The 15,628-nt window shown below is 39.4% G+C and overlaps 1 protein-coding gene across 1 annotated transcript in view; it reads right to left on the bottom strand.

Annotated features, from left to right (window-relative positions):
• Positions 1-3,661: 3,661 nt before the first annotated feature.
• Positions 3,662-15,628, bottom strand: part of tmem163a (transmembrane protein 163a) — a 67,141-nt gene continuing 55,174 nt past the window's right edge. The window contains exons 7-8 of the mRNA XM_056465257.1: positions 8,532-8,673; positions 3,662-6,783 (exon numbers count right to left, since the gene is read on the bottom strand). Coding sequence (XP_056321232.1) covers positions 6,723-6,783; positions 8,532-8,673 — 203 coding nt within the window. The 3' untranslated portion in view covers positions 3,662-6,722. The remainder of the gene's footprint in view (positions 6,784-8,531; positions 8,674-15,628) is intronic.

Genomic DNA, 15,628 nt, shown 5'->3' with positions numbered 1-15,628 from the left:
TTTATACTATATATAAATATATTACTGTTATTGATTTGTAAATAATAGGCTATTAAAGAATTAAGTAGAACAAAATCACATCTGCATCAGGAATTCGTTTTTATACATTTTAAATTAAATGGAGGATGCTTTGGAATAAGTTATAGTCGTTTTTTTTATATAGCTTTCTGATTACATTCTTTTTACAAGCAGTGACCAAATTTTCATTACTCTGATATTGTATGGTCTGTGTATTTAACTACCTGTTAACATTACCCCATCTAGTGGTTCTAAATAAATAGTGCAGCAGAGATGAGTTTAGTCAAAAGTTCAGAATAGAAAGATACTTTTTCTACTTTCTTTTTTTTTTTTTTTTTTTTTTTAAGACAAGAACTGGTTGTCACATTTATTTTTACTTCAGTAAATATTTCTTGGTGTATATTTATAATAATTATAATAATTTATAATCATTATTTTTAATACATTTTTCTCTGTACACTCAACTGGCCAAGAGCATCAAATAATTAATATTTTTGAATGTTCTAAAAAGTCTCATGTCACATGAAAACATTGTAAAGTGCTGACTAAAATTTTATTAACATTTTACAGATATGTGTGTGTATGTATGTATATATATATATATGTTTTTGACTGGTACAATTCTGTATATGCACATACTGTAGTGTAATTATGAGCATAGATTTCCTTCATCATACAATGGCCTACACATCCATCAAATAAAATCATATTCACATTCTTCACAGGCTTCCAGACATGCATTTATACTACTGAAAACACATCTACTGTGCTTGAATTAATGTCAAGCATATGTGTTGTGATATGACCCGGTGTCAACAAAAATCTATGAACAGTTCAAATCAAAAAGGGCTTTCAGGAGAGGTTTTATTTTGTACAAGCTTTATGTCCAGCTATATATTTCACATGTTCTACAGAAATATAGATCAGTATTATTATTATTATCATTGAAAGAAATGTACATTCAGAACCTCTTGACTATATACCAGAGACGTTATAAATGTATGTGCTTCTGTGTGTGCTCGTGTCAGTGTGTGTTTGTGCAGCATTTGGTGGTGTTTCTTCATGCAAAGCGAACAGCAGTATTTATATCTGTGCAGGGAGTATTGCTTAAGACTAAACTACAGCAGTAGTACAAACTAAAACAGGGTCAAGCTGTCAGTTTGTCTTTGGAATATAGACTGAAATGTGGTTTTTACAATCATCACGACCTAAACCAAGCAAACGCACCCATATAACCCACTGCGTGACCCTGATGATCATTACAGTAACGCACAAGCAACTACAGCTCTACGTGTCAGCTGGTGGTTTACTACAGCCTAACACATGCCTAGATTTACAAAACTAGCACAATATGCCTGATGAGAATCAACGAATAAAGCGAATGACTGAGAACAAACGAGCTGCCTGTCCGGGCAGTCGCGAGAGACCTGACATCTGAATATTATTAGTACTCAATACCAAATATTGTAAACATAATACAGCATTAATTCGGCACATTGAAATATCAGTCACCATGGGCAGTCTATACACATGTACAGTCTAGTCAGTACAGTTTATATAGGATCATGGAACGATGAATGGGAGAGAAAAAATGTCAAGTTATAACACAAGACCTCCATTGATATATATATATGCACATTGATAATGTTATTACGTGTAACACACTTATTATGTAGAAGAATGCCAACCTGAAAGGCAAAACACTGCTTTGTATCATTGACCACCATTTAAATTGAACCAGATTTGTACTACAGTGAGTACTAATGTTGCACATTAGTGATAATAAAAGACCAAAATATGTCAATTGAATGTTAATTTACTCTTCTTTCTTTCTTTATTCATTTTTTATTTATTGGTGATGCATAAAATGCAAGATAATGGCCACCGGCACAGTTAAAACATTTTCAAGGAAAAATAAAATTCATTCATTCATTCATTTTCCTTCGACTTCGACCTTCCAGCTGCAACCCAGTACTGGGAAACATCTATACACACCCATTTACACACATACACTACGATCAATTTAGTTTATTCAATTCACCTATAGCGCATGTCTTTGGACTGTGGAGGAAACCGGAGCACCCGAAAGAAACCCACATGAACATAGGAAGAACATGCAAACTCCCGCAGAAATGCCAACTGACCAAGTTGAGGCTCGAACCAGCAACCTTCTTGCTGTAAGGTGACAATGCTAACCACTAAGCCACGTGTCACCCCAAAACTAAAATTATACTGATAATTATACATAATAATACCCATTTATACATAATTCTAATGTGCTGTTGACTATAAGAAACCTGTTGCTTTGCTTCACAAGACCTCAATACAAGAATATATTTTTATAAGAGTATTACATTTGCTTTGCCTGTATTTATTTATTTATTTATTTATTTATTTATTTATTTATTTATTGTCTTTAACTTGCAATTTCTGACTCACCAACCACTACGGTTTCAGCTTAAAAATTTTTTTATGTTCTGCAGAAGAAAAAAGCCCCCTAATGTTGGCCCGAGGGTGAGTAAACTATTGAAAAGCATCCCAGCAGGCACCTTGATGTCAAAACAACATAAAAAAACATGTTTAAAAAATGCCGATCGATTTTATGTCAATTGACTATCTTGATGTCAAAATGACATCAAAATGACACCTGACATTGGCGTCAAACATCGATTACAGTAATATATTTTGTCTTGTTTTTTGATGCCAATGTTTGCTATCAATTTGATGTTGTTTTGACATCAAGGTAGTTTACATGCATTGTAGTAAATTTGTAATTGAAGCCTTCAAATAAAATACTTTTCTTTTATTCCACTCTGGACCCCTCACACCCAGCACACTTCCTGTTTGAACTGTTACTGTCTGGTCGGCGCTACAGAGCACAGAGCACAGAGCACAAAAACAGCCAGACACAGGAAAAGTTTCTTTCCTCAGGCCATCTATACCTCAAGAACAGTTCAATATTCCTTATAACTTATATAATAACTTATATATTTATAACAAATCAGTACATGCAATTCAACACCCGGAACTATTTTGTCTAATTGCATTTCTGTTTAATGTTTGTCATCTTTTTTCATATATATTTTCGTTGTCACTTGTCACTGTATGTACACTGGAAGCTTCTGTAGCCAACACAAACTTCTTGTGTGTGTAAGCACACTTGTCAATAAAACCGATTCTGATTCTGATATTATAATATTTTTGTATATGAAGAGTTTAGATGCAAAAACCTCTAAAACCTAAAATGAGCCTTTTCAGTAATTTTACACTTAGTGAAAAAAGAATAGGTTATTTTTATTGCATTTAAGTGAAGTTTCACAAACTCATTTCGAGAGGAGCACATGATATGATTGACTACAGCTAATCCTTGTCACTAATCATTAGCTAGCCTATCAGATCATTCTAAAACTACTATAAATATCCTGCCTAAACTTTATTCCCTATCTTCGTTTTTGGAACCCCCCTATATCCTTCCCTCCTCCTTATTGTAAGAGTGGGTGACACGGCGGCTCAGTGGCTGACACTGCTGCCTTGCAACGGGAGGGCCAAAGGTTCAAGTTCTAAATGAGCCGGTCGGCACTCTTTGCGCGTAGTTTGCATGTTCTCCAAATGTTCGCGTGGGTTTTTCCCGGGTGCTCCAGTTTTCTCCCACAGTCTAAAAACATGTACGAATTGTATTAACAGTCACAAGCACTTAACGCATACATACTGAATCAATCACAACCACCATATTAGCTAAAGTATAAAACAGGGGGCTCTCCAGAAATACCTGATCTCGTATCCCTCCCGGTATTCTCTCCCGGGACAGCATGGCAAGCCTGCTATTAAAGTCGAGCAGTATATAAGTGTGAACTCTTGAAAGTGAAATACCTGAACATAAACATATGGAGGCTAAGAAAAACACAAATTTTAGAGGAAAATTTCAGATGGCACTTCTAGGTTTTTGCATCTAAACTCTTCATATGTTATTTCATTATTTTGGTGGTCAATATGGCATCACCGTGTGGAGTTTTTGACATCTAATTGTGTCAGTTTGATGTCATTTTGACATTATAGTGTGCCTGCTGGGACCTGAACGTATTGTTGTGGTCTTATTACACTAAACAACATTTTTTTGGAGATTAATATACTCAGCATGTGCTGTATGTGGATTAAGTGTCCAAAAGTTGCTATCTATTTACATTTAGTTGTTTTTCTTTGAGAAGTTTTCAAAAATTGACACGGCTGTAGATTATGAATGTTTTGCCTTCCAGTCACATGAATGAAAACTACAAACACAGCAAATGCATCACTTAAGTAAAAACCAGTAATAAATAGAAACAACATTAATATGATGATAAAAAGAACACACATATGAAGTAATCTGCTTTTAAGTTTCCCTCTTCAGATGAGATCACATTGAGCAGTAGGCAAAAGGCTTTGGGAGTCTGTGCTGCAGCTCTTGGTGGACTCGTGATTGTCTGTGAGAAACATCAGCAGTTGAGCTGTTTACATTCAGGTTTATTTACGTCCCAATTATACGGGACAAAAAAGCAAAATATAAAAAAAAAATATGCTGATGCTGTAAATTGATTATGTAAAAGATTATTCAGAAATCAGTAAAAATATCTGCCATTGGGCTCATTTGTTTAAACACATCAAACTTAGTTTATCTGGAACAGGAATGAGAGTGAATGTCCTAAGAGTGGGCAGTGGTAAAGTGTATGCTATAACTAAGATTATTTCAGAGTATTATATTTAAAGTACATATTTCTGTGCTTGGGAAGTGAATTATGCAAAATATGTCAATTAATAACTTGTTAATTTTATATTTGGTAATTGTTAAAAAATAAAAACATTTAAAATTCACTAATGTCACAAAAGTTTGGAGTCAGTACAATTTTGAAAAAAAAAGAAGTATTTTATGAGCACTAGCGTTATAAAAAAGTGATAGTGGAAAATTGTATTATTTAAATATTAAATAAGTATTTTTCTATTTTAATATTGGTTTTGCCCATGATGGGCAAGCTGAATTTTCAGATGCATTCAAGAATCACACGATGATTTCTTCAGAAATCATTCTAATATGCACGTTTCCTGCTCAATTACCCATTGAATTTTTTTTTTCATTTTTTCCATTATTATTTGATGAACAGAACGTTTAAATGAACCGTATCTATTTACAATACAACTCTTTAGTAATGTTACATGCATTTAGCATCACTTTTGATCTTTTTAATGATGAAAAAAAAGTCTGACCCCAAACCTTCAAACAATAGTGTGGATTTTTAGCCTGGGTGTCCAAACTCTGTCCTGGAGGGCCAGTGTCTTGCATAGTTTAGCTCCAACTTCCTTCAACACACTTGCCTGGAAGTTTTAGTATACCTAAAAAAAGAGCTTGATTAGCTGGTTCAGGTATGTTTAATTGGGGTTGGAACTAAAATATGCAGCACACCGGCCGTCCAGGAGTTTGGGCACTCCTGATTTATAGTCACAAATGACCTACAATTCATGCTTCTGTCTCTATAGGGAAAAAAAAACAAGCAAAAGGTGAAAAAGACATTATATAATACATTAGAATTGTTTAAAAAATGCAGTAAGAAACTAAAATGTGCTTTGATTTTCCATATTTTGCTCTCGACTGTGGAATAAGATTGACCTCTATCAAAAACCCACCACAACACTCCAATCAGTCATTCTGTCCGCTGGAGCCTAAATCAATCAATTCTACTTCAGACGTCTCTTCGGGCTTCTCTAATATCACTCTCGTTTGGCACAAAGAAATAAATTCAACTGCAAGAGGCAAACAAATATAATAGCAATACAAAGCAAGGAACCACTTGTTAAACTTTGCACAGTAACCATCGGATTAATTGACGATTTAAAATAAGACAAATACAGAGCTGCAAAATATATTGACGAACATATTTTGCATTAGATTGCAAAATACAAAGTTTAAACAAGAAGTAGCAATGCAATATAACTTCTGTTGAAAATCTGTAATTTGGTTTGTTTGTTTGTGGTTCTATAAAAGAATGAGCAATCAGCTTTAAAACCTATAGATTTCTCATTTTAAGGGAGTTTGAGCTGGTTAGTCGAATTGACTATTATCTCATGAGGTGTTATTTTAAATTGTAAGTGTGAGGCAGATTTAGCTCCTGTTAAAATGTTTATTTTTTTGTTATTTTTTTAAATCAATCAATATTTATAACTATCTTGCTGACCCTGAACTGTGCTTTAAAACTAGTTTAATTGTGCCTACCAGGACATTTCCGTGTGCTTTTCTCAACGAAATATATATTGCCTCCAATCTTAAAACACTGCTGGTCTTTCTGAGAGGTTATATTCACAATATTGCACAAATAAACATACCTTGCCGTCAAATTTGGGGAGACAACAGGTGGGAGGATGCGATAGAATGTATACATGACTGTTTTTCCACCATACTTTAAAAACAAAAGGGATCACCCTCTACAACTAGTGACTCCAATTTGTTGAACTGCTTGGTGCTTGTTTTTCTCCTCCATTCTCTCTTAAGAGTTGTGCTGAGTGAGGACGTGAGAAGGAGGATGTGAGGGGCTGGTCTGGATGTATATGATGCTGATTTGGCTGCCAGCACATGTTATTCCTGGATGTGTTTGGGTATCGTGTGTGTTGAGAGAGCAGCAGGAGTGAAGATAGAGACATGGATCCACACGATGCCTTTCTTTTCCACTGAGCCAGCGTTACTCAAAGCGCTCATAGTTTCGAGTTTGTCTTACTCGTGGTATCATGTCAACCAACAGCCTGCAGATGAAAGGAACAAAAAAATATCACACTTGGCTGATTTGGATTGAAAATATGGACTAACTCAACCACAGGGTTCATTTATATTTGACCCTAATTTGAGTTAAAAACAACATTTATGGGAAAATAAAAAACTGTGGGCTCTATTTTAAAGATCTAGGCACAAAGTCTAAAGCACACGGTGCAAAAGCATTAAGGGTGTGTTCGTGGTCTAACAGGGTAGTGCTTATTCTCTAAATGAGTTATGGGTGTGTTTTGAGCATAACGTGCATTAAACTGATCAGATTATCATCTCCCATTCCCTTTAAGAGTCAGTTGTGTCACGCCATGGCGCATTTGCTATTTACATGGGGGACTTTGTAAGTGGAAAAATGCAAGAAAACAGTTCTAACCATCTGCGTGAGGATAAAGAAAGGCGTCCTCCAATCGGCCTCTTTACTTTCTCTTTACTTTACTTTTACTCTTTACTTCACACTTTTACTTCCGTGGATAAGGAAACTTTTATCTACTGAAGACATCCTTCAGCCTACATATTTAATTTAGTTTGTTAATCAAAAAGATATTTTTCAAAATTCAGTTCTAATTTCCAGCAAACAAATAAATGAACAATAACAACAAAGTGTGCTCAAAAAACTGAGATATATCCAAACACACGTCCTATTCTTATGCCCCATATGGTGATGCATACTCATGGTCTTCAAAACCTGCCAGATGGACACATCTGTATTTGTTTGAACTAAAGCAAATATAAATATGTATATAATAATAAATAATAATAAATAATAATAATAATAATAAAAATAATCATAAATAATAATAATAATAACAATAATAGTAATAAATAATAATAATAATAATAATAATAATAATAAATAATAATAAAAATAGTAATAAATAATAATTAATAATAATAATTAATAATAATAATAATAATAGTAATAATAAAAATAATTAATAATAATAATAATAATAATAATAAAAATAAATAAATAATAATAATAATAAATAATAATAATATTAACAATAATAACAACAAATAATAATAATAACAATAATAATAATAATAAAAATAATAATAATTAAAAATAATAATAATAATAGTAATAATAAAAAAATAATAAATAATAATAATAAAAATAAATAAATAATAATAACAATAATAATAATAATAATAATAACAATAACAACAACAACAACAACAACAACAACAACAACAACAATAATAATAATAATAATAATAATAATAACATTATACAAATGCAAATTGTCATGAATAAACTAAGAAAAAGCCCCCTGAGATGAAGAAGGCTTGCATGTAGGGGTTTTTATATTTATGTAGAAAATAATAATTTTTGTAACATTTTAATCCTTTTATTTTTTTCATTTCTAAAGATATTTGTGTATTGCTGTACATCCTGTGTGTATAAAGCAATGTGTATGCGTTTGGACCTGCACAGGCGCATAACTAACATGGTCTGCACTTGAACTTTAGACCTGCCTTCAGGTCTTCAAGCGTAGTCTACTTCAGTTCCTCAAAATAGCAACAGACCAACAATGTGCCTTAACACACCTCCTTTCAACACTGGAACAGCTTGTGTCCACAAAGTGGCGCAAATGGATTTGCTATTTAGACAACGTGGTGCAAAACATAAAAATGAGGTCTTGTGCCTTATTGCGCCAGGTATATGATAGGGCCCTGTATGTTCTTAATCTTAAAAGACAGTTAAAAATAAAATAAATATACTTACTTGACCCCATAAGCTTGAATGATGAGTCCAATCAGGATCCCGATGGTTCCGTCCAGGTACCAGACGCTGGGATAATGTCTGAACACCTCAGCACTGATGAGGATGGAAAAGCCCATGATGCCTCCAACCATAGAGTTAAAACCTTCAGAAAAAAAAGAGAAAGAAGAAAATATAATAATGTTTTAAATGTTACTATGACTTGTATTATTATTATGACTTGTATCTTCATGACATATTTATTTGTTGTTTAGAAAGTGCAGTTAGAAACCACTTAAAATAAAAATAAAAAATTCTAGTGCATAAACTACATCACAAAAAAAAGAAGCTTATTGATTTTGCCTTGGCAACAAAATGAAATAAACACTGAAAAGTAGAAGTGTTAAAATGACAAAACAAAAATGCAAATAAAATGTAATAATAAAGAATAAATAATATGCGCAAACAAAAAACTAAATAAAACACGTTTAATGATCATCATAATCTTAAATCCTTGAAAATTTTGAAAATTTGGTTAAAAAAATGTATAAACATTTATATGCATTTATGTATGTATTATATCATCTTTACGTCAAATTACAAAAAAAGATATGTGAGGTGTTTCTAATGTAGCCTCTAGGGCTGAGAGTAAATCTGATGTTGTTCTCTTCTCTGACTGCTGTCATCAGTCTCACACTACCTTTTTCTGAAAGTCTTGATAACACTTTTTTTCAGCAAATAGTAAACAATTATTTGTTGTACTCTCAGATTCACTGCACTCTAAGTTTAACCCAGAAATGTGAAAAGGGTCTATAATAGGGATGCACTGAATTTTCATAATTGTTGGCTAAAAGAAAGGCTATACAGCCACCGAACTGCCCAGCAGTGTTCCGCATGTGGACAGCACTGAACTGCGCTATGATACCAATTCATTTCTATGGCTTGCACTGCCAAAACACAGTGTGTAGCTGTATCTACAAAAGCTCGTTCTTGCACAGCAGACAATAGTTCAATATTCTGCTCTCTGGATATTCTGCTCATGTACCCAAATACTTATCTAAGCATGTTTCATCTCATGCTGGAAGAGTTCATTCAGATAACGTGCCAACAGGACAATACTATGTAGTACACTTTTTTTAATAACATCTCTGCATTGAAGAAAAGAAAAAAAAACACAAAAAAAATTTACAAAGCCTCAGTCATTAAGAAAAAAGATTATCATAAACTTAATAAGAAATTGATAATTCTTTTAATTATTAATAAACTTTCAGAGATTCAATACTGAATGAAATTTCAGCTAGAAAAGTATTAAATCTAGGTATTGCCTTCGGAAACTTATTTTTGTGTATAAAAAATTCACAGTGTAACACAAAAAAATTAACAATAAGATCGAGAGCATGATCATTACCAGAGAAATACAGAAATATATCTTTTATATACAAATTTAAATATGTGATGTCATGGCAAGGCTGCTAAAACGCCGCCTCTTGATTCACTGTAAATAAAATTTTACTGTGAGTAATGTGGTAATTTTACTGCCTTGGTGTTTTCTAATACGTTATTGAGTTAAATACTGTTATGAAGCGGACAGGAGACAGAGGTAAGGAAACGTTAGGGTGTTTATTAAATGACAACAAGGAGCACATGAAGGATAGCCAGGAGGATCAGGAATGATGTTGGGGTCTTTTCCTCCGTGGCTGGGTAACAGGAATACACGAGGATGGACAGCACACACCAGATACAGCTGACAGAGGATGACACAGACTTGGAAGGACTGGAAGACAGGACGATTCGGGAGGACCAGGAAGACTAGGAGGAATACAAAGAGAACAGGTAAGTAAATCGTTTGTTTTAGCTGAGGATGACTACGCTGAGTGGTCGCTCAGTTGTCCGCTTTCGTCGAGACGAGCCCGGACAATGAGCGACTGGAGTGCTGTGCTTTTATCTGGTGCTCGTGAATGTGATGCAGCTGTGTGCTCATTAGAAGTCAGGTGATGGTGATCTTCGTGAGTGGGGGTCGTGAGAGCCTGACCAATCCATGACAGTACCCCCCTCCCCAGGGCCCGCTCCTGAGGGCCGACACCTCCGACGCCGTGGTGGTCTCCCTCTGCCTCTAGGCGCTGGGAACTCAGGGTGGCTCTCATGAAACTCCACCATGAGACTAGGATCGAGAATATCAGCTCTGGGAACCCATGTCCTTTCTTCGGGGCCGTACCCTTCCCAGTCCACCAGGTACTCCAACTGGCCACCACGACGTCGGGAACGCAAGATCTCCTTCACTGCGTAGACGGCTCCTTCTTCTAGGAGCAGTGGAGGAGGGGGTTCCTCTTCGTGGTCAGGCTCTGTGGAGGGAAGAACAGGATCGTGATAGGGTTTCAGGAGTGATACGTGGAATGTAGGGTGAATACGGTAGTGAGAGGGTAATTGTAGTTTGTAGGTGACGGGGTTAACCTGTTCCACGATGGTGAAGGGACCAACAAATCGGGGACTTAACTTGCGAGAGGGCAGTCGCATGCGTATGTCCCGGGTGGATAGCCACACCTTTTGTCCGGGTGTGTATCTGGGTTCTTCAGACCTTCTCCTATCGGCGGTTACCTTGCTTCGACGGACTGCCCTCTGCAGATGTTGATGAGCCTCGTCCCAGACTCTCTCGCTCTCCCGGAACCAGTGATCCACTGCGGGGACATCAGATGGTTCGCCATCCCAGGGAAAGAGCGGTGGTTGGAAGCCCAGGACGCACTGGAATGGCGTGAGTCCGGTGGAGGGTTGCCGCAGTGAATTTTGGGCATATTCTGCCCAGCCCAAATACTGGCTCCAGGAGTTCTGGTGACCACTGCAGAAGGTCCTCAGGAACCGTCCCACCTCCTGAATCTTCCTCTCTGTCTGCCCGTTGGTTTGGGGATGATATCCAGAAGAGAGGCTGACGGCCACACCTAGGAGCTTGAAGAAGGCTTTCCATAGACGTGAGATGAACTGTGGACCTCTGTCCGACACAATATCTTCTGGAATACCAAATGACCTGAAGACTTGATTAAAGATATTGTCGGCAGTTTCAAAGGCTGTGGGAAGACCTTTCAGAGGGATTAGTTTGACAAACTTTGAGAATCTATCTACTATGACTAGAATACAGGTATTACCTTCTGACGAAGGGAGGTCAGTGATAAAGTCCACTCCTAGGTGTGACCAGGGACGGTTCGGAATCGGCAAGGGATGGAGCTTTCCAGCGGGTAGATGACGTGGGCTCTTGGATTGGGCACAGTCCTTACAGCCCTGAACATATTGCCTCACATCCCTTGCCATGTTTGGCCACCAGAATCGTTGGGATACTAGCGAGAGAGTATTGTTGATCCCTGGATGTCCAGTGCCTAGCGAGGTATGTAAGGAGTGGATCAGATCTACCCGGTGTTCAGGTGGTATGAACTGCCGATGAGGAGGGCATCCCGGCGGAGCAGGGGCTTCCGGAGTGGCAACGACTGGAGGAGCGTTCCAGGTGATCGGACAAATGGAGATGTGTTCGGGAAGAATCTTCGTTGGGAGTTCTTCATGATCGTGATGCTCGTGTAAACGAGAGAGAGCGTCTGCTCTTAGATTCTTGGGTCCTGGACGATAGGAAATGGAGAAATCAAAACGTGAGAAGAAAAGTGACCATCTGGCTTGACGTGGACATAGTCTCTTGGCCTCTTTGATGTATTGGAGGTTTTTGTGATCTGTGATCACCTGGAACGGATGTTTGGCTCCCTCCAACCAGTGACGCCACTCCTCCAAGGCTAGCTTGATTGCTAGAAGCTCCCTGTCTCCTATGCTGTAATTCTGCTCCGCCGGGCTCAACTTCCGAGAGAAATAGGCACAGGGATGCAGTCGGGGCGGTGTATCATGATGTTGAGATAATACTGCCCCGACGCCGGTGGTGGATGCGTCCACTTCCACCACGAAAGGAAGATTTGGGTCAGGATGAGTCAGGAGTGGGGCCCTTGTGAACTCCTTCTTAAGAAGGCGGAAGGCTGCGGCTGCTTCTTTGGTCCACTCCAGTCCTTTGGGTTTACCCTTGAGGAGATTAGTGAGAGGTGATGTAATCCTGCTGTAGTCCTTGATAAACCGTCTATAAAAGTTAGCAAACCCAAGAAACCTCTGGAGCTCCTTAATGGAAGTGGGTTCTGACCAGGATAGAACAGCCTCAATTTTCTTCCCATCCATACGTATACCGGTTTGGTCAATGATGTATCCCAAGAAATGAATCGACTTCTGGTGGAATGAGCATTTCTCCGCTTTGAGGTAGAGGTGATGTTCTCTCAATGTGTGTAGGACCTCCGCAACGTGTTGGCGATGTTCGGCCTCACTCCGGGAGTAAATGAGGATGTCATCTATGTACACTATTACACAGTGGTGAAGAAACTCCCGGAGGACTTCATGAATGAAGTTTTGGAATACGGAGGGGGCGTTGACCAGACCGTAAGGCATGACCTCATATTCATAGTGGCCAGTAGGGGTCACGAATGCTGTCTTCCATTGGTCCCCCTCACGTATTCTTATCAGATTATACGCGCTGCGGAGGTCCAATTTAGTGAAGACTTTAGCTTCTCGGAGCTGTTCCAAAGCGGCTGGTACCAGAGGAAGGGGATATCGGTATTTTACTGTACCGTTATTTAGGACCCTGTAGTCGATGCATGGACGCAGCCCTCCGTCCTTCTTGGCCACAAAGAAGAAGCTTGAGGCGGCTGGTGATTTTGAGTGACGTATGTACCCCTGACTCAGAGCCTCCCTTATGTAATCTTCCATTGCCTGATTCTCTGGAAGCGAGAGCGGGTAGATCCTACCTCTTGGCAACTGGGCATCTGGAACTAGGTCGATCGCGCAGTCCCATGGCCGATGCGGCGGTAGCTGGGAAGCTCTCTTGGGGCAGAAGACATCATGAAAGGAGCTGTACTCCTTAGGAATGTGGATAGACTGCTTCTCAGGAGGGCTCTCGACCGATGTTGCAAACAAAGAAATGGGGTTCCGACCTTGAAGAGGGAGATTTGGAAAACAGGCAGGTGTACATCCAGATCCCCATTTCTTTATCTCTCCTGTGCCCCAAGAGATGATGGGATCGTGCTTCACCAGCCACGGGCGCCCTAGAATGATGTCCATATTTGCACCCTCCAGAACCAGAAATTGAATCCTCTCTTGATGTAACAACCCCACTTGAAGAAGGATGTCTTCGCATTGTCGATGGATACGGGTCGAAGATCGAGTGCACTGGGTTATCGGTTGTATCTGGTATATATGCGAGGACGCCTCAGTACGGAGGTGGAGTTGACGACAGAGGGATTGGGAGATGAAGTTCCCTGCTGACCCGGAGTCGATGAGGGCTGTGACAAGGAGAGAAATAGAGGCAGTAGTTATTTGTACGGTGGTAGTAAGTGGTTTACATTGTTCAATATTCGTACTGAATACACTCACTGAAGTCCGAATGGGACGAAGGGGACACTCCATACGGGTGTGTCCACTGACACCGCAGTATAGACACAGACCCCGGGTCAGCCTCCTCTGTCGTTCCGCTGATGTCAGTCTTCCAGACTCTATTATCATGGGTTCTGGTTCTGGAGAGGCTGTTGACTCAGGCGATTGGAGGAGTGCAGACGAGGGGGTGATGGTGTCCTGTTGATAGGAACGGAGACGATCGGAACATCGGAGAGAATGTTGGATGAATCTCTCCAGACCCATTGTATCATCTAATGTGGCCAGTTGGATTCGGAGAGTGGGTTCCAAGCCGAGCCGGTACGTGGTCAACAACGATCTCTCATTCCATCCACTTGCAGCTGCTAGAGTGCGAAACCGGAGAGCATATTCCTGTGTAGATAGAGTACCTTGCTTTAGATGATACAGCTGCTCTCCAGCGGCTACTTCCCCATCAGAACGTCCAAACACCTCTTTGAAATACTCCGTGAAGGTAGTGATGGAATTCATGACCGGCCCGGCTTGGTTCCAGATCGTCTCAGCCCATTTAAGTGCAGGTCCAGAGAGTAGAGATACGATGTAGGCGATCTTCGACTTATCTGTGGGATATAGAGAAGGTTGCATTTCGAATATGAGGGAACATTGTAACAGAAAACCATTGCACTCCCCCGCTCCGCCTGAGTAGGGCGCTGGTCGGGCCATGGGACTGGAAGGAAGGGCCGAAGAAGAAACTGTGGAGGCGGAAGTGCTCGGTGCTGGTGGTGCGTTGGAAAGTGGAGCTGGTGGCTGTAGAATCCGCTTCAACTGGTCCACCAGCTCTTGAAGGTGATCGGGGGTGCTCATGTTGTCGTCGTTATGGGTCCGGGCTTCTGTTATGAAGCGGACAGGAGACAGAGGTAAGGAAACGTTAGGGTGTTTATTAAATGACAACAAGGAGCACATGAAGGATAGCCAGGAGGATCAGGAATGATGTTGGGGTCTTTTCCTCCGTGGCTGGGTAACAGGAATACACGAGGATGGACAGCACACACCAGATACAGCTGACAGAGGATGACACAGACTTGGAAGGACTGGAAGACAGGACGATTCGGGAGGACCAGGAAGACTAGGAGGAATACAAAGAGAACAGGTAAGTAAATCGTTTGTTTTAGCTGAGGATGACTACGCTGAGTGGTCGCTCAGTTGTCCGCTTTCGTCGAGACGAGCCCGGACAATGAGCGACTGGAGTGCTGTGCTTTTATCTGGTGCTCGTGAATGTGATGCAGCTGTGTGCTCATTAGAAGTCAGGTGATGGTGATCTTCGTGAGTGGGGGTCGTGAGAGCCTGACCAATCCATGACAAATACTCACTCTTACTTACTCACAGGGCCATTTTATATCGAAGTTGATATTTAGATGCACCATGTTGGTGTTTCGTAACATCTCATTTTTACAAGGTGAGTCGTTAGCCAAACGCTCAACCCTCAACCTGGAGAATTAGGACACACATACACAATTCAGCTTACCCAATTCAACTACACAGCATGGCTTTGAACTTGTGAGGGAAACCGGAGTATACCCGGAGGAAACCCACACAAACACAGGGAGAACATGCAAACTCCATGGCTCAAGCCATGGCACTTTTTGCTGTGAGCCGACAGCCCTACCCACTGCACCACCATGCCGCCCTTATTGAGTTAAATATCT

Source organism: Danio aesculapii, chromosome 9 (assembly GCF_903798145.1).
Source record: "Danio aesculapii chromosome 9, fDanAes4.1, whole genome shotgun sequence".
Classification (NCBI taxonomy): Eukaryota; Metazoa; Chordata; class Actinopteri; order Cypriniformes; family Danionidae; genus Danio; species Danio aesculapii.
This window is presented reverse-complemented; position numbering and strand designations above follow the sequence as displayed.